Raw genomic sequence first — 27,632 nt, 5'->3', positions numbered from 1 at the left:
CAGATATACTCAGAATCTAGGCTCTGAGTACTTCTACTGAGTATGTTCTTTGATGCTCCCCGTTTTAGTTAACTACTGATCACTAAAACGTGTTATTTTGATACTTGTGGAGTCGATGACCTGATATAGAGCCATCGTGTGGCCAAAGAGCATACCCGTCATTATTCTCTGAGGTTGCCAGTCAGCAGTGTTTCTGATTAGCAGGATGTTGAGGCTGGCCTGGGCACGGTCGCAGTCAACTAACAGCCGCGCCATCAAGTCTTGCTTTACTTCTGACTTGCTTAGGTTAGACTATACGCCAACGCCAAAATACAGCAGGGGAATTGCAGACACTCTTGTGTCGCTCCGGAAATCCACTTCCCTGAGTAGTCGGACGCCTCACAATACTCTCAGGTAAAGTCAATGACACCCGTAGCTTATCAGCATTAACAGAATGTAGTCTAGCTTTTACTGTACAGGCGAAAAATGTCATTGTGGATAGCTAGCTTGCTCGCCCATTTCACGTGTTGATATTTAGCCTCCTATGCCAACTGTGCGTTTGTACAACAACTATTGCCAGCTTGCACGTCTAAAAGAAATGCTTCACAAATCCCTATCCATTTAAATAACTGGCAACTACGCTGCTGTTTGCGAGCTACTTAGTTTATGCTTTTGGAGTTTCGTTTAAGGAACTGCAACTTAATTGTCAATAATATGGAATGGAGGACAAGGGATCATTATGAATAAATTTCACGTTTTATATCAAACAAATAGGGGCTTCTCAACGACAGCAGTTGTTTGGTTAAACTATAATACGTAAATTATTCGTCTGATATGCAGTCGCTAGCTGTCATGTGTTGCTGCGATATGTTGTACTTCCGGTGAACCACGCCGTCGACGCGACAAAACAGTGGACGGGAACCTTCCTTTTAACGCACTCAACCGATTTTGCTATGATTGGTCAAAGGAGAATCGCTTTGGAGCTGTCGCTGGCCATGGCCAATCAGAGCGTAATGCGTTGCTATTACGTTACGACCACTGCGTGTTTACGGCGCTCCCTGTGTACAGTGCACACCTCCGAGTCATGACTTGAAATTATCGGGCGATAACGTTATCAATTCTGCGAGTTTGACTCGTTTGTTGCATTTTTAGATTTACTTCTGAGTTGTTGTGCGTGTTGATCTCATCATTTATAGCTGTTCTGCGGCTAACTGAAGATAATATTAGTTCATGAATACAACTCATCAGAAGGTATCATTTATCTCTCAGCAGTGGGTAGCGAAAAGGAACACGGCAAATGCACGGGACAACTGTAATGTCTGTTAGCTTCATGCTCCAACTTCAGCTAATTAGCTGTTAGCTAATTCCGAACTAAGAGTCAGTGGAAAAACAAGACCATAAAGAGTGAAGTGCAATGGTGGTAGTTATCCAACAGCTTTACTTTAGATAAATAAATACAGTAAATTAATAGCCATATTAGTGTTTATTTGTTTAGTAACAAAATTGTTAATTGCATATTGTTAAAACACAGCAGGTCAATGTGATGTAAATACAGAACGTGCGTTTGTGCATAACCGTTGCCCGTATCCATGAAAATTTACATAGCTTACATTTTAACATATCCATGTAAACTGCAGGAAATGGGCTTAAGCGATTCAGTTTAAGTGCCTTGCTCAATTGAGCAATGGAGGTGGCGCTCCAGATAAATCAGTCCTACAGACCTCTTACAAGCCATGGTCCTTAACTAGTCAGCAATACTAAAACAATAACAACAACAACAAAATTTGCTCTGTGCTCTAAGAGTGTGTTTGTAGTGCTTAACAGTTGTTTAACACTGTTTCCAACAATGTATTTTGTACACAGGATAACCAGTAGAGCCAGTTTCAGCATGGCGTCTGGAGGTGAAGGGAAGAGCAGCCCACCGGCATCCCCGAGCAGCCACACCAACCGCTTGGCCAAAGAGATGTCACCCTACCTTCTGCAGCATGCACACAACCCAGTGGACTGGTAAGACCCGTCTATACCCAGATGTGTCTCTGTAAGGCCCCTGTTTAGTCCCGTGTAGGGTAACTTATTGTCTTCATAGATTTCAGGACGTAATTGTATTTATTCACTAGAACTAAATGTGTGCAAATGCATATTTTTTTTTTCCTCTCATCCAGGTTTCCATGGGGTCAGGAGGCGTTTGAGAAGGCAAAAGGAGAAGATAAGCCCATATTCCTGTCAGGTGATTTTACAGCCTGGTATACAGTCACATGGAAGCGCACATTATGTACTACCTTTATTTTGCTTAGCTCACTGATGTCATCTGTATTGCACACATTTACCTTTAAGTTAGGAGCAAAGAACACTTCAGCCTGTAAAATATCAGTTGCTTATAAATATTTGTGCTCCCAGTGTTTTCTGTGTTTTCAGTTCCTGTTTTTAATTCTGTCTTCCTGTCTCTCTGCTTCTCTCTTGCCCTCTCTGCCTCTTTGTCTGCCTCTCTCTCCCTCTGCCTCTCACTCCCCTTATAGTGGGCTACTCCACCTGTCACTGGTGTCATGTGATGGAGAGGGAGTCTTTTGAGGATGAAGAGATCGGCAAGATCCTCAGTGATAACTTTGTCTGTATTAAGGTGGACAGGGAAGAGCGACCTGATGTTGACAAGGTGTACATGACATTTGTCCAGGTGGGGACTTTTCCCAGAGTCTCATGTGATATCTGTTGTTTGTTTTCCAGGCTTAGCACCAGCCTGTTTTGAGAAAAAATGGAAATTTTCCATTTCCATTTTCTGTGTGCTGTATCATTGCTGCAGTCATTAACAAGCTACATAAATTAACATTAACATTTGAAATTCCAATGGAGTTCCAAACACATGCATCCCTGTTTAGGTTATGGACTATAGATATGCTGCTTTGGCACAGCTGTGCTAGCTGTATACCTACAGCTGCATTGTAGCCCCTGTTCTCGAGGCAAAGGGCATCTGAAGTGATTTATTAGTAGTTAATCAAACTGTAATATTCAAAAAGCAGCATCCTTTTCCCAGAAAGGGTGAAAATATTCAAGAAAAAATTCACATTCTGCATGTGTTCCTTATGTGACCCTCTGTCTTCAGGCAACCAGTGGGGGAGGAGGCTGGCCAATGAGTGTGTGGCTCACTCCTAACCTTCGACCATTCATTGGGGGCACATATTTCCCACCAAGAGACACTGGACGCAGGCCTGGGTTCAAAACCATATTAATGCGCATAACAGAGCAGGTAGAATTCAGTTTGCTTCTTTGTTACAGAATGGACACAATAGTATGCCATTGTCATAATTCAGACTATATATATGTTACTGTTTTCATCTCTGAAGATATTTTACCTACATCTTCACTTTATATACATCATTGTATGTCTTGCTTCTGTGGGTCCATCTGCATCTGGCAGTGGCATAGTAACAGGGAGGCTCTTGAGTCCAGCGGGGAGCGAGTCATCGAGGCGCTGAAGAAGGGCAGCGCCATCACAGCCCATCCAGGAGAAACGCCCCCACCTGCTACTGATGTCTCCCTGAGGTGCTTCCACCAGCTGGCCAACTCCTATGAAGAAGAGTATGGAGGCTTTAGGGACGCACCAAAATTCCCCACGCCAGGTCAGCAGGGCTACCTCATGCATTCAGTATAGCTGCTCGCAGACCATGGAAAAGTTCTGTGAAACCTGCTTTCTGTCTCTCCTAAGTTTTGTCCTAGCCTCTGAGGAGACAGATTTTGAATGTTTTTCATTTACATTCATTATTTATTACTGTGATTAAGTACTTTGAAAAGTAGAATTGTGTGAGGCATTGGTCTTTTTGCTCTCATTCCTCAACACTGTGGCTGGTCTTCGCCCTCTCTGTCTTTTGCAGTGAATCTGATGTTTCTCATGTCGTTCTGGGCGGTGAATCGCACCACATCGGAGGGGGCAGAGGCACTTCAGATGACTCTTCACACACTGAGGATGATGGCTCTTGGGGGTATTCATGACCACGTGGCACAGGTAGTGCATGTCACCTCACCTTGATTCAGAACACCACAGTTTACCACAGCACTAAACATGTAGGCCCTTCACCTCTCCTGGTTATCTGATCTTACACCTACTTCAGCCCACACAAATGCTTTAGTAATATGCCGCACCCTCCCTATACTGATGGTATTAAACACACACACTGGAGATTTGTGCAGATTTAATACATTTTCAGCAGGGTATGCATGAGCTGGCTGTTGTTTCTCTCTCCTCCTCTCCACCTGCTCTTATTTCCTTCTCATTTTGTTGATTTCCTCGGCTGCTTTTATCTGTTGCGTTTGCTCAGTATGTCATCATTCTCACATTTCCCTTCCCTGAGTATTCTTTCTTCTCTGTCTCTCTGTCCTGCCCTCTCTCAGGGTTTTCACCGCTACTCCACAGACTCCTCCTGGCACGTTCCCCACTTTGAGAAGATGCTGTACGACCAGGCACAGCTGGCGGTGGCTTACATCACCGCCTACCAGGTGCGGGCATACATTTGTGTGTGTGTGTGCACGTGTGTGTGCGTGCGTGTACGTGTGTGTGTGTTATTGTGTGTGTGTGTGCATTATATTTGTGTGTATGTATTTTTGTGTGTTTGGTCTTCTTGTTTTTTTTTTTTTGTTGATGTTTTTAACATTTCTGGGTATGTGTGTTTGTGCATGTCTCTAGCACATTAACACATTAGGATATACTGTAGATAATTGGTCTAATCAGTTGAATATGTCCCTGTGAAAATTTTACCATCTGTGATAAATTGCAGGTTCATGACTTGTTGATGTAATTTTAATTTGACTATTAACTAAACTCAATTTTTATCAGGCAAACAATAACCCACAGCTCTGGATTTATAGTATTTCCACAAATTGTGAGAGCCCTGCTTAGTCAAGAGGTCTTACTTTAAAGAGTGCATGTCTTTGCAATCAAGGATTGTGTGTGAATGCTGTATAGCATTTTTTACAGTGCTACAGAGTGGGAACAGATTGACAGTAAAACTCATACCAACTTGGCGTATTGGGCAACTAGAAGTAGTTTATGTTTGATGTTTCATGTAAAGTTTACCCATCATCTTTGCCCCAGGGTATTGTTTTTTCTTTGACCTTCTGTTTACTGGCCAGCTCTGCTAGGGTATTTTCCCTGAAAATGGAGGATAACCTCCTTTTACTGTGAACAGAGACTAAACAAACGCCAAAGGGAGTGGAAGGCCTGGTTTAATCAGGGTGTTGCACCTGGCTCAGCAGTTTGTGTGCGGTGGACAGGCGGCTGAGAGATCCGCTCTGTTTTCCTGGAGCAGGTGTCGGGGGAGCAGTTCTTCGCAGATGTGGCCCGGGACGTGCTGCTCTATGTCTCACGGGACCTGAGCGACAAGGTGAGCAATCTTCCCTCTCATTAGCACCTGGCTGCGCGCTCTGCTGACGCTGCAGTGCCAGCCATCACCGTAACGAGAGGCAAGTGTGGAAAAATCTCCCAAAACTGGGCTGATGAGGTCAACTCGTTTCAACGCGCAGACAGGGCAGCACGGTCATGTGGTGTGATTAATGGGTCAACAGTGGTGAACAGCACACACAATCACAGTAATTCTCCTCTTGATAATTATTGTTGCCAAGATTTATTAAGTTATTATACACCTACTAAAGATGATTTAAGTTGTGAGTTGACCTATTTTTGTACCTTTCTTCTTCGCATAATTTTCCTCATATATTTAAAGAAAAATTCTGGAGTTTTAGAGCAGTCTGCTAGTATTAAATTGCACAAAGAGCCATACTTTTAAAGTTGAATGTCTTCAAAGCAGTTGACCCACACCCCAGAGCAAGCTCCAGCCAGCAGCAAATGTGGATCACTTGTGCAGCATGTCCCCTCTTTGGTGTCCTGCAGTCAGGGGGCTTCTACAGTGCGGAGGATGCAGACTCCCTCCCCACAGCGGAGTCCATTGAGAAGAGAGAGGGGGCCTTCTGTGTGTGGACAGCAGGGGAGATCAGGGACCTGCTCGGGGAGCCTGTGGAGGGGGCCACCGGAGGGGCCTTGCAGGCAGACATCTTCATGCACCACTATGGCGTGAAGGAGCAAGGCAACGTGGATCCTGAGCAGGTCTAGCGCTTGTGTGTCTGTGTGCGTGTGTACACACTGATGTGCACCTCTGTATGATTGCTTGTGTGCATATGCTGCGTTGTGTGTGTATTTAGCAGGTACGTCCATTTCAGTTCGTTATGCAGCAATGTGGGGGTACAGTGGTGAGTGTGTGGTTGTGTCTGTATGCAGCAGTTCATATGTGATTTTGTGTGTGTGTGTGTGTGTGTGTGTGTGTGTGTGTGCGCGCGTGCGCACAGTGGTGTGGGTACAGTAATGTGTGTGTGAGGTGGTGGTGCGGAGACATTTAGGAATGTGTATTTAGGAATGTCCAGTATGTGTCCATATGCGCACAGGTCTGTGTAGAGGTGTGTGATGTAGGTTTACCTGAGGAGGTGCATCATTTTAATTTTGTTGCTGTGTGTGGAGTGTAGAGCAGGTGTGTGGAGAGACAGCCTACCTTTCTTTTTTTTCTCTCCATCTGCCTCTCTTTGTCTCTGTGCAGGACCCCCACGGGGAGCTCCTGGGGCAGAACGTGCTAATTGTGCGCTATTCTGAGGAGCTGACTGCAGCTCGCTTTGGCCTGAGTGTGGAGAAGGTCAAGGAGGTGCTGGCCGCAGGCAGGGAGAAGCTGGCGCACGCCCGCAAAGCCCGGCCACCCCCTCATCTAGACACTAAGATGCTGTCCTCCTGGAACGGTAAGAGAGATACCTTCCAGAACAGTCCTTCCCTGACCCGGTTTCTTCAGGTCGCAGCTGTGCTCTGAGAGAGGTACAGGACAGGACTGGAACCATGCCACACCACTCAGGACAGGCTGTCTGTGGTTGGTTATGGTGCCTGCTTTGTGTGTGTGTATATATATATATATATATATATATATATATATATATATATAAATGTTCTCCTTCTTTCGGCGATAACATGATTACAATATTATAATAATGCCATTCCCTGTGCAGCAACTGGGCACGATGGGCTTGGTGCCAGTTTTTAAAAGCTTTGATGTTTCTCGGAGTGCTGGTTTGCCTTTGTATTATGTTTTCCAGGTTTTCTGGGAGCGCAGGTCTTTTACCTCCTGCGTGAGTAATGCACGCTCAGAAAGTGATTAATGAAGTGATTTCTTAATTAAGAGAAGACTGAGACTTTACTTAATTGAAGTGTTCCTGAGACAGCCATGCTCCATTACTTTCTTAATTCACTTCAACTTGAGATTTCAACCTGCAAAGTTTCTTCATCCCACACATTAATCAACGCTGAGAGTCCTTTCTCCAAAGTGTGGAAAGCCCCAGTGCTCACAGTACTGTACAATATTTATCTCTCTGAAGAGGCATCCAGGAAATCATTTTTGGTCTTTTACTGTGGTGTGTGTGATCTGAAATGTCAAGATGTTGCATGAGCATGTAGGCTTGATGTGTGTGATCGCGCGTCAGCACAGAGGAGTGTGTGTGTGTATGTGTTCCTTTGTTGGACTCAACGCAAGTCTGAAGAGAAGAAGCCCCTAGCATTACAGATAAGAAGAACCATGACAAGGCATGCATTGAAACTGTTTTTGCTGTAACATGTGCTTAGTCCTCACTGTATTCACAGTCCTCACTGTAATCTGTATGAACATACTCCTTACTGTTGTCTGTGTATTCACAGTCCTCACTATAGTCTGCATATTCACAGACCTTCCCGTGGCCCATATGGACAATCACCATACTGTAGTCTCCATATTCACATTCCTCACTCTAGTCTACATGCACACAGACCTCATTGTAGTCTACATTCTCAGAGTGCTCAACCAGGCCTCCGCTCTCCACAGGGCTGATGCTGTCTGGGTTTGCGCGAGTGGGCGCTGTGCTGGGCGACAAGGCAATGCTGGAGCGGGCGGAGCAGGCAGCTCAGTTCCTGAGGGATCACCTATGGGATGAGGTTGGACAAAGACTCCTGCACTCCTGTTACCGTGGGAAGGAGATGGAGGTGGAGCAAATGTAAGTCAGCATCGATGCTCGTTATTTTTCCTCTTTCTGATATTCCTGTATAGCTGGGAATCTGAATTATTTACAAGGTAATATTGCCGAAGATAAAGCAAAAAACAGAAAATACATTTATTCACACACACCATTCAGATCCATAACATTAAATCGATACACATTCTCACCCCTAGATTCTAGAACATACATCACTTCACACACTCTCATGGTAGCTCATAACGTGGTGGAGGTACTTTAAGTCTGATTTGGGTAATCATTTAGGTGTTCATTTGTATGCGCAGTTGTATACAACTGTATAGCATGATCTACAGCAGGTGCCTCCTTTTGCATTACTACTCCATGACAGATGGATTCTGGTGTGTTTCTGTATGGACTGCTGGTACATCCCGCTTACTGAGAACAGAGGAAGGGCTCCTTCAGAGCCGTCTCTCTGTCGCCATTGTGTTTCCAAAGCCGAACTCTGTCAGTCTGCTTTTAATTTGCCTCCATCTGCCGCTAGAGGATTCCCTTTTCTAGATTTAATAATTCCGAGGCAGCAGCACGTTGCCAGATTGAAGATGATTAATTTATAGGAAAGTCTGCTGTTTTCTGCTGATTGCATATCTGTTCTGCTTGATTTCTGCCTCGTGAGGAAGATTTCCTGGCTGTTGGTCCCTTCGAAATTTTCCCATTTGCAATTCAGACCTGTGCGCTCTCAACAGCACGTTGCGCAAACATGAGCCCCAAAAACAAACAGAAAGCATATTGAAAAGATGGTTGTGTCGGTGCAAGTTACAGTTCAAACATTTGTAACACTGAAATGTAACTGTAGCTGTATGGATGATCAAGAGTAATAGACACTTGCAGTGAAGTAGTGTAACGTACTGAATGTGGGCCAGATACAGAGCAGTTTTCTGCAGTCTCAACAAGGTGTTATTGCAAAGTGATTAAATATGCCCTGAGTGTGGGTAAGGCTCAAAAACAACAGTGTAACAACTTCATACAAGAACACGTGATGTTTCACTCATATGACCCTGGGATACAGAGTGCCACTCAGTCACTGGTAGTGTGAAGCATCATGCGGTAAAAGCCTCATTTTCAGCCAGAGCTTCTCACGGCATGGGGATGTTTCAGACGCATGAGTAACAAGGGGGGGACAAAAGATGCACATCTTATTGGCAGGATTACTGAAGAAAAGGGCGATCGCATCGCATTGAGCTTGATTACCAGGGAACAAAATGAGGGCTGGACAGGGCTGAGATTAAGCAGCTCATTAAAAATTGACTGCTAGAGTTTTTGTTTCTTTCTCACTGGCCCTTTGGAGAAGTAAAGATCTATAAGCCAGTGTTCCACATACCAGACCCATAGCTCTAGCATTGGCTACCTGTGTGGAAAAACAAAAAGACAAAACGGATAGTCTCTTTCCCCTTACCCCAGCTTAGTACAAGAGTGCTTAAAACAGTGATATTGTGAGTGTGTGATCGATTGTGTGTTTGTGTGTGTGTAAGTGTACCTGTGCATTTGTGTCTGTGCGTGTGCATATTGCTCAGACGGCTCTGTGCCACTCAGGTGATGAACAGCAACACATCAGTTCATGGTGCTGTCACCATCAAGACCTTGTACTGTTCCCTCTGCACCATGAAGATATGCTGCATCATCACTCACACAACAACACAAGACACTCATCACCTAAAGTTCTGTGCTTGAAGTAGGACCTCCTCTCATCTGAGACCCAGCAAATATTTTCCACAGAAATATTGCAGCTCTGCCCTTTGAGAAGGCCGACAGATCTGACAGCACCCTGTGGCTACACTGAGGCCAGATAGCAGCAAGGGGTGCAGCCTTCCGGGCACCGCACCCCCTCCGCCCCCGTGCCCCCATCTTTTCCATAGGGCTGCATGGCGTCACTAAACCATAGAGGATGTGTATGTCACCCCATTGTCATCCAAACTGCCATCCTGTCACCATGTCCCCCCCCATCACTCCCCTATCTTGTCCCCCTGTCATCGTCTGTCTCCCCACACTCGACTGCTGAGGGTGTCACATGAAAGGCAGGCTGGGAAGTGAGGATGAAGGTGCACTCCAGCTCACACCAGCTGAATCCTCTTTTCAACATCAGTTGCCAGTTTTATTGCTATGGTGTCAGACAAGCACAGTGTTGAAAAATGCATCAAAGCAAAAATAGCCAGATTTATGCTTGATTACTGATTGTTTATATTTTTTTGATTCTTAATAATTATTTTAAAAAATCATTCATTTTTAAATGATTCCTGCAACTGAGACAACCTGCTTCAATCAGGTCATTTCAGAATATTAATCCAAACCTTTTAAATAATTAAGTGTAAAACGTGTTTGGGGAACTTAACTGTCTTCGAAGACTGCAGTCTCATGCCCTGGATGAGGTCTTACTGTGGAACCCTTGAGGACAATTTTTAACTACAGTTACTTCAGTTCATGTTGAGTGTAATAATAACAATATTAATAATAGTAATTGTCATCATCATCATCACCACAATAACAATAAATTATATTAATAAAAAGAATTTTTCTTATATGACATCTCTCATGCAAATAGCTCAAAGTGTTTTACAGTCCAAATTAAAACAATAATAAACAATCAATGGCGAATATGTAAAAAATGTAAGCTGTTTAAGTTGGGCTGCATAAGAGCATCCGCTGAGCAAATAAATGATGTCATTCTATGAATGAACATACAAATCTGTCTCGTGTGGTTGGGATCATAATAGAACTGTCTCTGTTGTACTCTCTTCCTCTCTCTCATTCTGTATGCCTCTCTTTCTCTCCTTTGCCCTCTCTCTGTCTCTGCCCAGTGCGTCTCCCATCGCGGGTTTCCTGGACGACTATGCCTTTGTGGTGTGTGGGCTGCTGGACCTGTATGAGGCGACGCTGAATACCCACTGGCTCCAGTGGGCGGAGGAGCTGCAGCTGATCCAGGACCATCTCTTCTGGGACGACCAAGGCAGCGCCTACTTCTGCAGTGACCCGACGGACCCCACCCTACTGCTGGCTCTCAAACAGGGTGAGTGCAGGGTCGGGTGGCTGACGTGTGGGCAGAGCGCTCCTCCGGTTTAGGGGAGAGAAGTCACTCCCCTAAGAGCTGAGTGACACCCACACACTGGGTGTCACTGGGTGTCACCCACACACTGGGTGTCACTCAGCTCTCAGCTTCACTCCCACAGTGACAGGCAGGCATCCCTCCCTGCTAATAGGAGTCCAACCAAAAAAAAAGCACGTTCCTTGTGACAAGTTGAGCTGCACAAGAGGATTTATGAAAATTTAAACGGCATTGCTAAGGTAATTATTAGGTCCAGAATTAGGGTCCCATCCTTTCAATCCCTGTCGGCTGATTAGCATCCCCCATCTTCCCTGTCTGTCTCAATCAATTCTGCGTCAATAACAGTAAAAGAGTAGCCAGTGTGTGGGAGTGTTTGTGCGTGACTTCTTTTTTTTTCCTTCAGCGGCACAGAAAAACAATTTTTGGAGAGCTTAGCTCAGCCGGTCACAGTGTCTGTAATGGCTCGGTTCCATATTTTCTCCCCAGGAATGGGACAAATGCACAGAGAGCCACATACAGATACCACGGCACTCCCCGTCTCTGACTGATGGCACTGTGAAAATGGCCTTGACACAAATGAGATATTTGGGGGGGGTGGCAAATTTTTATTTTTTTGTTGCTTATGATAAATTAAAATGGACATAAGAGAGATTTCTCATCTTTTTAGATTGACTACGCCATTATAGTAAGCCCGGGACCAGCCTTTGCTCCATTAGGAGCTGTACGCCGCTGTTCTGTGTCAGAGCCCAGTCCTTCTCTTAGTGTCACAGGAAGACGGATTACCTCCCAAACCGTACGCCACTCTCAATTTTACACCCTGCCGAGAACCTTACAGCGTTTAACCTCATTTCACTGCGTACCCATAATGTGACTGTGGAGGAAAATAATAATGAATTATCTCTCTGCCCTAGCGGAACACGTACGCATATGTGCAGCTGTTTGTATGTGTTTCTGCATCCATTCCCTTGTGTGTGTCTGGTTGAGTGTGTATGTTTGTGCTCTGGTGTGTGTGTCCATGTGTGTGTTCGTGTGTATCATCATGAAGCTGTGTGCTGGCAGATGCTATTTAAGGACACTGACACTCTTCAGCTGTGATTCCAGAACTCTTGGTTGTGTCAGTCATCACCAGGGTCTCTCTCCTGGCCCAGGTGTCACTGCAGCCTCCACAGCTCTAATTGCTGATGGGTACTTGTGCGAGATGAGGTCACAGGGCAGGAGAAGCTGATACTCCTGCTGTTGCTAGGCACAGAAAGGAAACAAACAGAACCTGTCAGTTCCCAAACTGTGAGTGAGGTTACCTGCTGTGTTACTCTGCTATCAGATAACCAGCTGGAGCAAATAATGTTAAAAAAAAATGTACCTAGATGGAGGAAAAAAGTCAAACAGTCTCAACATTAACTGTAGTATTTGTGGTCCACTCACAGACCAGGATGGGGCGGAGCCCAGCGCCAACTCCGTGGCGTCCATGAACCTGCTGCGTCTGTCCCACTACACGGGCCGACAGGAGTGGGCCCAGCACTCACAGCAGCTGCTGGCTGCTTTCTCCGATCGGCTGGTCAAAGTGCCCATCGCCCTGCCCGACATGGTCCGCGGCCTAATGGCCCAGCACTTTACACTCAAACAGGTAAGCCACACTGTCACCTGCACACGACACACACTGACACCTGAGTCGCTCTCAGCATCCCTGGGTATCAGTCAGGTGCCAAACATGCACAGCAAGTAGCTGCTATGAACCAAGCACCAGTTATGTCTGTTGATTGAATAGAAGAACATTAAGCTAACAGAGAACTTTGATAGATAGTTCTGAACTTTTAACCTAAGAATGCTTCCTTCCAAACACACACACACACACACACACACACACACACACACACACACACACACACACACACACACAACATACGCACACAGATGAACACACGCAGGTACAGGGTTTTTACTGGGAGGGCACATCTTGTGGGAGGAAGTCAGCTGAGGAGCATGGAATAACGAGCTTGAGGTTCCGGGGAGGGCAGATGGACAGAGAAGCCACCTGCCCACCTCATTACTGCAGTACAGAGGCAGGCCTGACCCCCTCTGACTTCCTCTCACTCCTCTCTCCTTGCAGATTGTTATCTGTGGCCAGCCTGATGCAGAGGACACTGCCTGTCTGCTTGCCTGTGTCAACGCTCTCTTCCTGCCCCACAAAGTAAGGCTCTTTCAGTGTGTGCTGTCTGAGAGGTACCCCTGGAGTCGCACCCCCTGGGGACTGCGGGGTCCTGTATCTCTGCTGCTCGTGGAGTTCCGTGGGGGTGATGTCCTCCATAAGGACTGTTATTAGAAGACTACTTGGCTTCATGTAGGGGCAGATGACCACACCTTACCCTTTTCGACAGGTGGTAGTGGGGTTACGATCGTCTTCCCATCCCCTGTCCTTGTGGAGTGTGTCAGGCTCAGAGAATTGTTAGGAGGTGATAAACACTCCAATTTACACTTTCCATGACAAGCCGGGCAGGTGCAGAGAGAGTAAAATTAGATCTCAGATACATTCCAAGCTCTGCAATATGGAAAGTCATGAAAAGGCTCGCCATGAAGTGTTTTTTTTCTCACAATTTTCATTAAAGCCGTTCCTATGCCAAGAAACACAGAAAGCTAATCAGATCTGTCTGAAATGTTGTATATATAGCCCAAGTCATCAGACAGTGCTCCTCAACATTGGCAAGGCCCTAATGAGCAACTAAAAACTGATGTTGTGCAAAGGTCATTCTGTAATTTTTCTGTACTTCCCTCTGACATGGGAGAGCAGGCTCGGGGACAGCGGCCGCACAGTGCGCAACATTTCAGTTACCTCAGAATAATTAGTAAGTACCTCTTTTCTGAGGGCCGTTGCCAGAGGCCATGTCCACCCGTTTCTGCTGTTTAAAGGTCACGTTGAGAGAGATCCCTCCGCTGCTTTAAGGCTCCTCCTGCCCTTTTCGCCGCATTCCTCAGGATGGCCCCCCTTCCTCGGTCTGGCGGCGTACGCGCGGATCGGCATGGGACACGACACGGAGCCGGTCGGCAGGCGCCCCAGTGCATCAGAGGTTACAGAGTGCAATGAAAGGAAAGAGCACATCCCCGCACGTTCGCATGTTTTTAATTATATGCTCTAGGTCCTTGTGGGACTTAGATGGGCGCTCGTTACTGTGTGCGTGAAAGCCCTAGGGACACACTAACACTTGGGGAAGAGTTAGTGGTGCTGCGGAAGCACATAAATCAGGGCCAGTGGTTGGTGTCATGTAGAAACTGGGGCAGGGGCTCCCCTCAGCTTCCCAGCTGGTGAGTGCGACGGTGAAGGCCGAGAGATGTGGTCAGGAGAGGGAACGCTGCGTTTGGCCAGGTCCAGCCGTGACCACACCTGGTGCCAGGTGGTGTTTCTGTTGTGTGGGGAGCTCTGTGTCCATGCTACTTGTGTAGGTCCTGGATCAGCTCTGCCTCCCCTGAGTGCAGGGAAAGCACATTTGTCATTCAGCTCATTATGCTTTATCTGATGTCTCACCATAGGCCTAACGACATGGCCTCATAAGGAACAAACAGCTTCTCATGCAAGTACTAAAAAACATCACTGGGCATTAAGCATTAACAGGACACACTGTTCTGAGTTGCTTGGCACTGCAAAAGCTTCTTTTTGGGTTGATTCACCAGTGTTCAGATGTTTTATTTTCCATCTTCCACGCAGACCAAAACCCAGCCTGCGCAAGTAAAAACCATCTAAGGTCTTAGAGTGATGAGCTAGTCTGATGCTACTGAAATCCTCCCTATGTTTTCTAAAAACTTCCTGTAGACTTCTGACAGGAATTATAAGTCCCTGCTATGATCCTACTACCCTGACCAATGTGTTTTGACTTCGGGAAAATTGCAACTTAATCCTCTGCAGCAGTGGCTACCGTCAAACTGAGGTCATGACCCCACGGCCCCACTTTTGATCTCTCACCTCCCCCGTAGGGCCCTGCCTGTGTGGGACCTGACCCGTCTTCATCTCGAGAAAGCTGAGGCCGGGGTGACAAATTACCACCCATGTCCCTGGTGTAAGCTCAAGGCCTAGCTGAATCTTGAGCTGTCCGCTTGATTATCTCACTCATAGCTGTCACCCTTTCGTGAGGATGGTGCGCTGTAGCTGATGGCTAATTGCTCAAAATGAAACGCAAATGAATTTGCTGTCAAACCGTCGCACAAGAAGAGCACTGAGAGTTTCTGTGAAGACACCGTTGCTTAGTCACGCATGTGCCCATTCTCGCAGCCCTCTGGAGAAGGGCAGACAAATCTGCACTCACCCTTTTGTAGCCTGTTGTAGGCTGCCCCAGGGCGGGGTAGGCACTCATCTGTATGTGAAGCAGGACTAGTGTCTGTGCAGGTGTGGCACGTGTGGAGCAAAGAGTTTTTCTGCTGTCATTAGGCTGTGTAGAATGGAGGAAGTATGTAGCTGCACAGTGCAGTCAGAATAGTAGAGAACATGAGCAGAGACAACACGATAGTAATATTTTCCTAAAGGAAGAAGGTCAATGCAGTGCTATTAAAAAAGCTCTCAGCCTGGGGGTTGATCGGTGCTTCTCTCTGTACATTACCTTTTTGTGCGATGCCTGTTGTATATGATTTTTGAGTTCAGTCCAGAGGGGTATTTTCAGGCCTGGACAGAAGGAACCATGACCGGGCGGATTTTTGCCACGGTAAAACAGCAACACTCGGTGACAGCGCGCGAAGCAGCTCCGGTGGAGTCATGGGGCTCTGAATCCGCAGAGGATTTGTGAGGGGGAAAAGCTCCTAATGCTGCCGAGACTCAGGAGGGGAAGAGAAGGCCATCGGTAATGAGTTACCAAGGGCTGTTACAACAGTGGATTTCATCTGTCTGAACGACAATGGGGAAACCCAGTCTGTGCTTATCCGGGCTTGTCCGCGGCTCGGCCTCAGATGGGCTCTGGGTAAATTGTTTGCTTAATTGACTTGGACACGACCAAAAAAAAGTGAGCCAAATTACAGTGTTGATTGCAAAGTCGCAGGAGCCTGCTGAAAAATAGATGATTCCCTTTTCACTGAGCTGAACCTGCAGTCAAATCATCGCATCCTTAAGTCCCTGGTGTAAATATCTATTCTTAGGGGGGACCAGTGAAAAAGGAAAAAAAAAAGCGAACTGCTTAGTCGAGTCACATTTTTTTGGTGGTGTGTTTGCTGGAACAGTGTGCACATACAATATTCATATCTGCCTACGTCTATCATGAATAACAGAGAGCTCTGAGAATGAGCTTGAGAAAACCTGTGTCTCTGGTACGGTGAAATTAACCAAGGATGATCGAGTTTTATCGCTCGTCTGATGATGCAACCAGAGGTAGATAGAAATCACTGTTGGAGAAGAAATCACCTGCAGAGTTGCCACTTGAATTAGTGAGCTGTAATAAAAGGCATTATTTCTAATTACTGTACCCAGCTGACAGCTGATTCTGAGAGTGAGGCGATGGATTGTACGCCTTTTTCCCAGTAGCTCTCTCTCTGCTCTGCCTCCATGGTAACTGACCATGGCTCTCCCGGGCTTCTGAAGGTGCTTCATTCAGGGTAACCCCAGTGACATGGGCATCCTGGCCTGGCCTCCCGTGAAGAGGGAATATGTGGTGTTACCATGCACTTAAATATCCAGATTAATCCACTGGTTTACTCTCTCACACACACGCACAAACGCACACAAATTTGCACACACGCATTGATACCGACGGGGCGATGCTAGCCATGAATTTCTGCTTCACTGTGCAATATGTGAAATTGAGTTTTAGGCCCGGTGCTTTTACTGCTGATGAGATTTTCTCGTCATGCGGTGAGTGACAGAGTTCAGGGGGGCGGTCCGCACGCCACGGCTCAATGTCAACGGCAGGCAGCTGTGCCTCGAGGCCTCGTTCTGGAGCTCCAGCGCTGTCTACCGCTCCTCTTCATTTAAATGTCTATGTAATAGACCCACAGTCTCTGGTGAAGCCTCATATAATGCCTTTTTTTAAGCCATTTACCTCAGCCCGGCAGTGCTGTCTCACAGTACAGTTGACCAGATATGAAGATAAATTGTTGCCTGATGTAGTTCACTCTGCCATCCCTGGAAAATCCCTGAGTGTCCTAAATAATAAGTTATGCGCATGATATCATATTAATATAATATTATGACAGACAGATAACCGCATGGTAGCAAGCACTGTATTATCACTGGCATTATGGACTTCCATATTATCATTAGTAGTAGGGTTAGTGTTATTGTGTAGTTTGACAGAATCCTTAATCCAGAGTGATTTATAGAGGATAGAGGATTCGTGAAAAGCCTGAGGCAAAATCCATGCCAGATATCCCTTCTCTTTGCAGCTCAGTGGCGTTGTGCTTTTGGTCCGGTTAATAAAACGTTAATTGGCTGAAAAGGGATGGATGAGCAATAAACCTGCCTGAGATTCGTCAGGAGCAGGAAAAGGATTAGGATCTCAGCTTATTAAAACCAGTAAAGGTCCGCCATTGGGATCAATATTCATTTCCATTCCAAGCAAAACAATTGGAGATAACTCTTAATTGTTAATGATTGAAGAGTGCATCAAGGCATTAGTAAAGGACTTCTAGTTAGGAGCAAGCAAAAGAGAGGACTAGTGCCCCCTAGAGGCTGATCTGATGCACGCATATGTGGAAGACAGAGACATGGGCGTGAGGGAGTGGAAGGCACAGTATTCTCCACGATACATTAAGCACCAAGACGAGAAAATGTTTTTTAATTTAAATCCAATTATTGTGTCGTCTGTTCGTTCGTTTTGGGGCTCAGGGTTTAATTGTGGGGAATGAACTGTGTAGAGTCTGACGTATTTTAATTTTGCCAACTTTTATTTATTTAATTCTGATTCTCTTCAGGAGAGTAGAATTTAGATGTCCCAGAAATCAATTAATGCTTCAAATTGTGAAGCAGAAAATTGAGCTTGATTGAAATTGCAGTAATAAATCTTGCTAATTTTTTATTACTGCACAGCATTTTTTATCGTATGCTTTGCATGTTGTGGTAGGATTGACCCTTGGGGCAGGTTAGAGCAGAGACGATTGGGTGGGTATAACAAAAGCTTCATATCTTGTTAAGGAGAACCAGCTGCCCCCTATTATACACAGTAAGTCTCCTATCTCTTGAGAGACGTGCCAAACCGGCTCAGGTAAAACTAGACGTCTAGATGTCTGCTTAACACGCAAGTAGTTATAGCCTTTATTAAAAAACGTTCTGATGAAATCACTTTGTTGTGTGACCACAGTTCTCTCTGCAGGCAACTGAGATAACTGAGACGGGCTTACTGGATACTGCGTGAATGCACAGAATAGACTGTCACAGGGTGGAGCACACTGGGTTGTGGCTGCATGCAATGCTACAGCTAGCTGAGTGTATGTAGCACTGCTTTAGTTCACTGTACGCATCCCTACATTTAGTTCAGTGTGCATAAGTGTCTCAGGTATCTGACTGCACTGTGCACTACTGTAGGTAACTGAATGTAGAACATGCCAGAGATGATTCATTGAACAAGATTGATGTTGGTTTGCTGTTGGATCAGGTTTGTTTGCCTCTGCACACAGCACAATGGCCAGCTGAATGCAGCGGGCGGGTGTCTGAGCGCACCCAGGGGTACTGTAGGAAGCTGAGTGGAGCGGGTGGTGTGACTATAAAAGCACGGTAGGTGTCTAATTGAAGAGTGCAGTGGGGACATCGGTTGATGGTATTTCCTCGAGCTCCATGCGGATGGAAGCAGCCAGAGAGACAGAGAGCTTGGCCTCGCAGACGGGAAAGAGTGTTAAACTTCGTCTGATTACTGTGGAGATGAATGGACCCGATTCCCTAATAAGACCACGGAGACATAAAACAGCAAGGAGAGGCCAGCACAAGAGAGAAAAGTGGGAGATCGAGCAGGGTTAGCTTCAAGCAGCAGTAATGAACCCCCAGACAGTGCTGGGGATTAAACCAGCCTTACTCAACATGGCAAGGCATGGCCCACCAACTCTTCTCCTAACCTTTTTCTCCTCCTCCTCCTCCTTCTCCTCCCCCTTCTACTCTTTCCCCTCCTCCTCATCGTCCCCTCCTTATCTTTCACCTCCTCATCCTCTTTGTCTTGCAGCAGACATCTCCAGCATATTGCCCTTTCCAGATTTCATGAACAGGGGTTATTCTTTTTCAACGTCATCATTCGTTTTGTGTCTCATGACTTGCAGAATTTCCATGAGGATGGAAAATGTAGTTTTCTGCATATAACAAGCTATATATATATATGTGTGTGTGTGTGTATTCAAATTAAAGATGCAGTGACCTGAAGGGCATTAAAATGTATCATCTATTGCTTGTCACTCTTGGAAGACAGTTATCCAGGCTGATGCTTTGTAAATAACTGAAATTTAAAAGATAAGGAACAGGTATAGATGGCTTTTTCCCAGGGGAAGAGAGAACATGTGCCATGTGAATCCAGTGAACAATGAGGATTGATTGCTGGGCTGATCTTAGACACTGATTCCCACTCTCTCAGGCAGGCAGTCAATGAGCCCGATCAGACTCCCAATATCCTTCTCTCTCCCCCCTTTGCTGCCAGTGCTGATATCATCTGTGTCTCAGTCAGCTTTCAGAGTTCCGGATCATTCTCAGGCTGCATTTTTTCTAGGGAGCATATTGAGAAAATGCGTCCTAATCAGGTTCCTTGGCTGCGCTAATCCGGCTTTGTTGTTGAAAGTCCCAGGTTTATTCCTGTGCCATTCATGTTTTCTGTTTTCAACATTTTTGAACGTGGCTGAGGTTACTTAAATGAAAAATACGGAGATAGTAATGCGAAAGAGCTAATTTGTGTCCTTAAATTTTACGGTCACAGTGTAATTAGTTTTCGCCGATATACTTCTACCATTGCCTGTGGGTGTCTGTGTAAATGACTGATTTTATGTGATTGTTCAGGACAAGGTGAAACTACCGAAGTTAATTGTAGTGTGTAATTAGTGAGAAAGTAACTAGTTGGGCGGAAATGGTCTGAATCAGCGGGTTTTTAAATTGTCGGCAGTTGGAGCTGACAGCTTTGCTGTTCAGGGCAACAGTCTGCCTTTCCCTCTGAGAATATGGTTATGAAGTGGAGAAAGCGGCTAGTGTGCAGCTGCTTGCATTTACATGTGTGTCGCAGGAGCTGTGTGTTTTCTTTTTTCTTTGTCTTTATTTTTGTCTTCACCACATGTCATGTCTGTGGCCTGTAGGCTCCATCCAGATGCCCAGTATTGCTGGGACTGGACGTAGGCGCATGTGTATAGCTGCTGTGTTTCTCCAGCTGTCCTCAATGCGGGTTTCCCTCGTTTTGGCCGTGTCCTAGTGAAGCTCCAGCACACTCTCTCTCACATCCCAGGTTTTCAGTGTGGACTGAGTCTTTTCACCCGGCCTTTCATTAGAACATGTCAAGCCTTATGAGCCTGATTGGATGTCTCTAGGGAATATCATGCAAGAATCATAGTGTGTCATCTTTTCATCCATTTCTGCTCAAATCAGACGCTGCCAGTTTGGAACCTCGGTGTGTCTCCATTCATTATTTTCATAGAACTTGGAAAAGTAATTTCCTTCTGCATTTAGTCATGGACTTATTTACAGAATGCCATCTGTTTGCTGGCTTGCTGATGGGGAAGTACAGGCAGGTGTGAGTAATCATGGCAGCACTGCACTCAGATATGGAAGGAAGATAAGTGGTATAAAAACGATGCCGTAAGAGAAGAAGAGTCTTGGGTCTCTGAGCTGTCAGGATTATGTTGATTCAAGACTAGGCTCATAAGATGCTACTAATGCATCATATGGACAACATATGGCTTCCTTGTCAATGAATTTATGAATGGGTTCATTTTAAACCTTTTACAATGTAATTACTTGCCTGTCAGGAGTAATAATTAAGGAGCAATCTCAATAATTCAGTGTGATTGCTCTGTGTACTCCCAAGCCCTGTCCTGTGGAGATGATGACAGAGCGTGCCAGCTTTCCCAGAAGGCATTGCAAATCAGGACCTTCCTTGCTGTGCCTCATCGTGGCCTGTCACTGATTCTGTGGGACATGTTAAGCTCATGTAGGGTGCGTTAATATGGAAGCATAGACCTTGCGTTTTGTCTGATATGAGGCTGCACACCGAAAGTGGAAAGACTTTGTTTCTCCCCTCCTGCGCATCCCCGCAGGTATTGGAAGTTGTGGGAAATGTCCCCTCAGAGAGGAGCTGCACCAGGGCTCCCTGACAGAATTTAATGAGCAACCCACAGCAGAGGCAGCAGAGAAAAGATAGAGAGAGTCTTAAGTGTTGCGGCGTCTTTATGCACCAGTTTCAGTGTATTTAAATTCAGCCAGATCCAGCTTCTTCACATTCCCATCCTGCCTGTGTCCTTGTGGGAAGGGGCACGAGATGTATCCCCCAACCCCACCTTCCTCCTCTTTGCTGTGTGGGCCTGGGTAGACCTCTACGCCAGCCCCAGAGAGAACACTGTCAAAGCCTGCATGGGCTGCAGTGAGAGCTCTTAAGCCCCAGCTTGTGGGGGAAATTCTCTTAAGAAATGGAGATAGAAAATGAGAGGGGAAAGAAAATGTTTCCTAGTCAGGCAGTTGCCCTTTTATTGATCTTGAGTTTCATTAGCCCAGAAGCTTTGCTGGTAGTGAGATTCCATTTCATCATTTAAGGTGGTTTAAGGAATTTGTTGGCCTTTCCCTCCTTTCTCCCAGACCTCCTCCTCTTTCACTCAACAGCATTTTCATGCCTCTGCGTTATTCTCAGGAAGAACAAACAAGAATGTGATTTCAGACAAGACATACATCGAACATGTATTATGGCCTCAGAAATAAACTTGATATAGATAATTGAATGAGTAATGGTGGTACAGTTCTTTCCACCTTGGTCTGCTGACAGCAATAAGCACTTTGTGGGGAGGAGGGGGCTGGGGGTCTACATCGCTGGAGTAAGAGAGAGAGCTGCTGAAAAGTCTCGGCTCCACTCTGTGTGATTGTGTGTGCATGTGTGTGTTCCTGTTCAGTGTGTGAGAGATTGAGCTGACAGACTGGGAGGAGGGTGACATGGAGTGATAGCATTGGCACAGAGCCTATGGGAATGTGGGGCAGGGTTGAGGGACATGACATCACAAGGGGTTAGGGTCTCTGTCTGTGTGCATGTAGGGTCGATAGGTCGTGTGTGTGTGTGTGTGTGTGTGTGTGTGTGTGTGTGTGTGTGTGTGTGTGTGTGTGTGTGTGTGTGTGTGTGTGTGCATGTGTGTGTGCGTATGAAGGGACGATGAGCATCTGATTATTTTGTCACAGTTGTCAAGACTGGACCCAGGAGAGCAGTTCTCATTGTCTGACTTCCAGTGGTAATGACAGCGTCTTTACAGTACACTGGACAGCAGGAGTGACAGTGACTGTAAATACATTCTTGCATCATCGATCTTCCTGTTTGTGTGACATTAAAACAATGGACAGAATTCCAGGCAAAGATCAGTGTATAGACTTAACCAAGGATTAAAAAACAACTGTGTCATTTTACAAACAAGTACAGATCTTACCAATAAATAATTTTGGACAACAGCTGAGGCAGCTTGCTTGTGGCTATCAGCAAACATATTGGAATTGCAAGTTGACCAGTCTTGCCAAAGTCTTGCCTTTTTAGAGAATTTAGTACACATAGTCAAACCAAAAAAGAAAACAAAAATCAGCAATCAATGGGAAGAGTAAGTGAGGCATGTGCAGTCCTCTGGCATCCTTTCCCTCATGTGGATGAGGCTGATTTGACTGAATATGGCTAAATATATATTTTGGGGGCCAAGCAGCGAGGTTGCGTAGGCACCCATTGTGTTTCTACCTTGGGGACGGTCCCTTGATTCTTTTCAGTTTGATGTCAGGGCCTCGAACACTCGTGCGCCACCAACGGGTCAAAGTTGTAGGTATGTTTACGCACCTAACTTTTGAACTTTGTGCCCGATTTTCAAAAAATGAGGTACCGTTGGATTCCTTGGATCAAGCCGAGTTCAACACACCCATGATGTCAATTTCCGCCATATTAGATTTTCCGCCATATTGGATTTTATTTAAAAGTTTAAAAAATTTTCACAGGCCACAAATTTTGTCCAATTTTCACCAAATTTGCTACACGTGGTCTTCAGACCAAGCCTCGAAAAAGTTATCATATGGATTTTTGATTTTTGAAACCATTTGTCCGTTATAGCCAATCAAAATCGGAGGCGAAGACGCCAAACAGGAAGTGAGATCAGTGATCTCAGCAACTGTTTGGTGTGTTGACACCAAACTTGGTAAATGGACTTGGTATGCCTTCCTGAGGTTGTGCCAAATTTTTTTGTCATTTGGACACTGGGGGGCACTGCAATAAGCAAAAACATCTTTTTGCATTGTAAGTGTCAATGTGTTTCCCTTGGCAGAAGAGATTCTTGTGTCAGGCAGGGGCGATTCTAGGGTCAGACCTTTAGGGGGGCTCAGCCCCTAATGAGAATGTGACATGCATGCAGTGCCTTGCAAAAGTGTTCACCCCCCCTGTTAAATCACTCATTTCACTGGATAACAATTAATACATTAATATTTTTCTATATATGATATTTTAATTTACAACAATAATACTTTTAATGAATTACTAGTAAGTAACATGAGTTTTACACCACAAAATATTTTTCATGCTCTCTCTCCTTCTCTCCCTCTCTATCCTACTCTCTCCATATTTGTGCTGTCAACCAAAAGGCAAACGTAACAACCAAACAGAGAATTTATAATCTAAGGTATAGATTGATCCATATCAATTTATAATATTATTCTAATTGAATATTGAGTTGCTGTGGGCAATGCAGTGAGGTAACTTCATTTTGACCTTACTCTCTCACCTGAACCTGGCTGTTTTCTTTAAAAAAAAAAAAAAAAAAAAAAACATATATCCATCTGTGGAAAAACAGACATTTCCAATGAGTTAGGGTTTGTTCCAATGCTTCAGTGTCCATAAATGTACTGTAAATATAGCATAAAGCCCAGTTCTATCAGAATAAGAAACATTGTGACTACTTTAACTAAAATAATGAAGTGCATCAGTTAGCTCCTTAGCTGGCAACTGTGCAAGCAGACTAGCTCAGAAAGCTAACATTAGCTGACAATCTCTAGCGAACTACGTCAGCTAATGTTCTTTGACACTATTCACACCATGGCACCTGTTATACCGGAGTGTGTAACATCATGACTTTATAAAGAACACTGGATGTTAAACCTGTTTAAGTAAAGGCATTTGAATCTGTAATTGTTTGTCCCATCTCTAACAGACAAGTTCACAAAATCTAACGTTCGAGGGCTAAAAATGATTTCAGAAAATAATAATAAAAATAATAATTTATTAGTATTATTATTATTATTTAGGGATGCTGAGATGAAATTTAGGTGTGCTTGAGCACTCCTAAAAAGAGTCTAAAATTGCCAACGGTGTCAGGTGATACTTTGGGAGATCCCAAAGATGAGACATGACAAATTGTCAAATCAACTTAATTGACACGGCTGCCATATTTTTTATTTATTTTTTTTTTTATGAAAAAAATTTCACAGGCCACAAATTTTATCCAGTCTTCATCAAATTTGGCATTTTAATGTGATCAGATCAAGTTGCCATGGCGACTCTGCCCTGCTGGACTGCTTGGCCCCCTCATCGCTGCTTGCAGCTATATTTTTCTTGTATATTTGTATTTTTCCTGAAGACAGCTTAGTGATTTTAATGGTATCCCAGCCAATCAGGTGGAGAAAGCCTTCATGTATTTCCATAGAAGCTGTTGCACTGACTTGTACATTGTCCCCATCTCTGTCAGTGATTTCCTGAAAAAGGGAGTGATCAGCATTATGTTATATTCTGTTTAGAGTGTCTTAGATGTGGTTGCTATGCTTCATGAGAGCCTGATTGCGACCTCAGACTGTACCTCTCCAACACAGGGAAGACACACTGAGGTTATTTTTTTAACACCAGGGCTTCTCTCTTCTCTGCGTTACCACGCCATTATGATGCTTTTCACATTGGCAGTGGTGGCATCTTCATTGTGCAGCTGACGGACTCGGTGGGTTTCACATGTTTGGCTGAAGGCAGCTCCAGGCTGCGTACAGGAAATTAACCGTGTGCACATCTCCTCTGCCACCGAGCGGCAATTCAGGAAACCCTCACACAGAGCATCTAAGCAACAAGGCCGACACTCGGCTTACTGTGGACATGCTTGACTGAGCTCTGCACGTCTCCTCCTGGGGAGTCTGGTGCTTGGCCCATGTTATGTGTGACACAAACATCTCCCTCTTGCCATTGGTGGAGCCCACGTAACTTTCGGAGCTCCGGTGTGTCAGCCATCGGTTGACCGAGGTGCGAATCGACCCCCAGCAGCCACTTGAGGCAGGCGCACAACAGTGAAAGGAGTCGCTCAAGAACCAGGGCTACTCTCCCTCCTCCTTCTGCGCACCGGGCAGACAGGACCGGCTCAGCGTTTCTTTTTTTTTTTGCAGATTAAACCCCCGCTGATCTATTGTGGGGGAGACGACGGCCTGGCGAGTTCTCCCCTGCAACAACAGGGCAGAAATCATGGCGCATCAGCCCTGGCCTTTCCCCTGCTGCTGCGTCCGTCTGGGCCGCGGGAGTGCCCCAGACGCCCATCGACCGCAGCGCCACTGACTCGGAACTGTGCCTGATTTAGTTATTTCTGTGAGAGCGGCTCCTTCTGCGATGGGGGTCGATACGAGCTGAGGAGTGCGCAAAGAAAGCGCAAGAAAATTACTTTTCCCAGTGCCCACAGTGTTGCGCGGTCCGTTGGTAGTCGGCGAGAAATGAAGATGAATAGGGGGAAATGTGTCTATATTGCGGGAAAATGCTATTAAAGGCAACGTGTGATGCATGGCCACCGCTAGCTGTGTATCACCCTTCACATGAGAGTGGTATGGATCTGTGGTGGATGTATGCAGGGTGCTGTATGTGTTCAAGGGCAGGTCATGGTCACCTCTTCAGCAGAGGCTTTAGGGGTTTCAGCACATATTCTGCCGAGTGTGCGTAAAATAGTAAGCACCAACTGGCACACTGAGGAGGCAGTTCCTTTTTCTGTTCACGCTTTCTTACAGGTAGCAGCTTGACTTTTCCGAGGACAAGCTAGGGAAGTATCAAGACCAGGCTTTGTGAAACGGTACCAGGCATGTTTGCCTGTTCCTGACCATCCCACATATTCCTGTAATAATCCACAAAAGGATCTGGACACTGGAGTTCAGTAGAGGCCACCTCTGTTCATGGGGGACCTACTCACTCTCTCCCCATCTCCATTGTCTCCCATCCTCTCCAATTTATATCGATTCCACCCCACCCACCCCCCCCCATCATTTTTTCTCCATTTCCCTCCGTCCTCTCCCCTTCCCATCATTATCTCTCTTTCTCTCTTTCAGGTCCTGATGCTGGCAGATGGCAACACAGAAGGCTTCCTATACCAGCGGCTGCCCGTCCTCTCCTCTCTGAGGCCCCTGGAGGGCAAAGCAACGGCCTTCGTGTGCCAGAACTTCACCTGCGCCCTCCCCGTCACCTGCCCCCAGGAGCTGAGGAGGCAGCTGCTGGACTGAATAATGTCAGCATGTGCTGCGGCAGAGGTGGTTCTTAGATAATCGGGCATGCTTCTTAGCTTCCCAAACGTTCTGTGACAAAAGACGGCTGCAGCCCAAGTGGCGTTGTCCTCCCCGCTTGTAGTTACGTTGAGAGCGTGCACACAGGTAGGCCGTGAAATGCATGGGTGAATTGCAGTGTAGGAGTTTTTCCCTCACGGATGACCTCTGATTCCCAGCAGCCTCCTCACACCTCCCGCTCCTTTAGCGCCTGTCCCCCTCCATTCCCCCCTCCCACGAGTCTGTGCCATGATAGAGGCACATCGCCCTTGCGTGTCTCTCCCTGAACCAGGGGTGGCCACCGAGTCACAGCAGTAGCCCTGTGTGAGGGGACAAGTGTCACAGTGAATGAGCGCTTAAACGCAGAGGACAGTCCTCTCTCGCCAGGGACTCGCTCTGGCCAGCTGTCACTGTGCTGCACTGGACTGGAACGAAAAGTGCTGCTTCTGCTAAACTCTCCCTCACTCCTAGCATGGAAGCAGATGTCCACACAAAGTGTGCTGTAGATTTTAGGAAAAACACAGAATACTAATACCGTGACATGCAAGTATAATAAAAAGCAAGTGCTTCTCATGACTAATCTTCCATTGCTTTATTAAATTAATTTGCTAACTGTGTCTGTGCCCAGCTTCTGTCCATAAACCACTCATTTGGATGCCAAGCTGTGCCCTGCTGTGTCAGTAGGTTGACATGAAGTACCAGGCTGGTTGGGTACTAGAGAGTAGTTCCCAACCCATCTGTCACATCTGCTGTGGGTACCACATACACCAGGTAGGCATTACATAAACAGAGCTGTTCTACACAGGTGTGGACACTCTTCACACACTCCATACTCCCTCACTCTTTCTACCTCACTGTCGCTGACATATCTCCAGGTGGCCTGAAATCTTTCACCAGAATAAAACTCCTCTGAAGCTA

At 45.8% G+C, this 27,632-nt stretch overlaps 1 protein-coding gene across 2 annotated transcripts; it reads left to right on the top strand.

The window, feature by feature from the left end:
- Window positions 1-182: 182 nt before the first annotated feature.
- Window positions 183-27,632, top strand: spata20 (spermatogenesis associated 20). Of its 2 annotated transcripts, none has more exons than XM_036530898.1 (16): window positions 183-393; window positions 1,843-1,986; window positions 2,142-2,206; window positions 2,496-2,650; window positions 3,077-3,220; window positions 3,392-3,593; window positions 3,846-3,976; window positions 4,363-4,467; window positions 5,277-5,351; window positions 5,858-6,070; window positions 6,555-6,747; window positions 7,854-8,022; window positions 10,836-11,044; window positions 12,505-12,704; window positions 13,188-13,268; window positions 26,505-27,632. In XM_036530898.1, the coding sequence occupies exons 1-16, from the start codon at window positions 206-208 to the stop codon at window positions 26,673-26,675; spliced, it is 2,445 nt and encodes an 814-aa protein (XP_036386791.1). In that variant the 5' UTR covers window positions 183-205; the 3' UTR covers window positions 26,676-27,632. The 2 variants fall into 2 exon arrangements, with proteins under 2 accessions (XP_036386791.1, XP_036386780.1); XM_036530887.1 differs by lacking the exon at window positions 183-393 and adding an exon at window positions 1,064-1,230.

Source organism: Megalops cyprinoides, chromosome 1 (assembly GCF_013368585.1).
Source record: "Megalops cyprinoides isolate fMegCyp1 chromosome 1, fMegCyp1.pri, whole genome shotgun sequence".
Lineage (NCBI taxonomy): Eukaryota > Metazoa > Chordata > Actinopteri > Elopiformes > Megalopidae > Megalops > Megalops cyprinoides.
The sequence above is the reverse complement of the archived record's forward strand: the minus strand, read 5'-3'. Positions and strand labels throughout refer to the sequence as shown.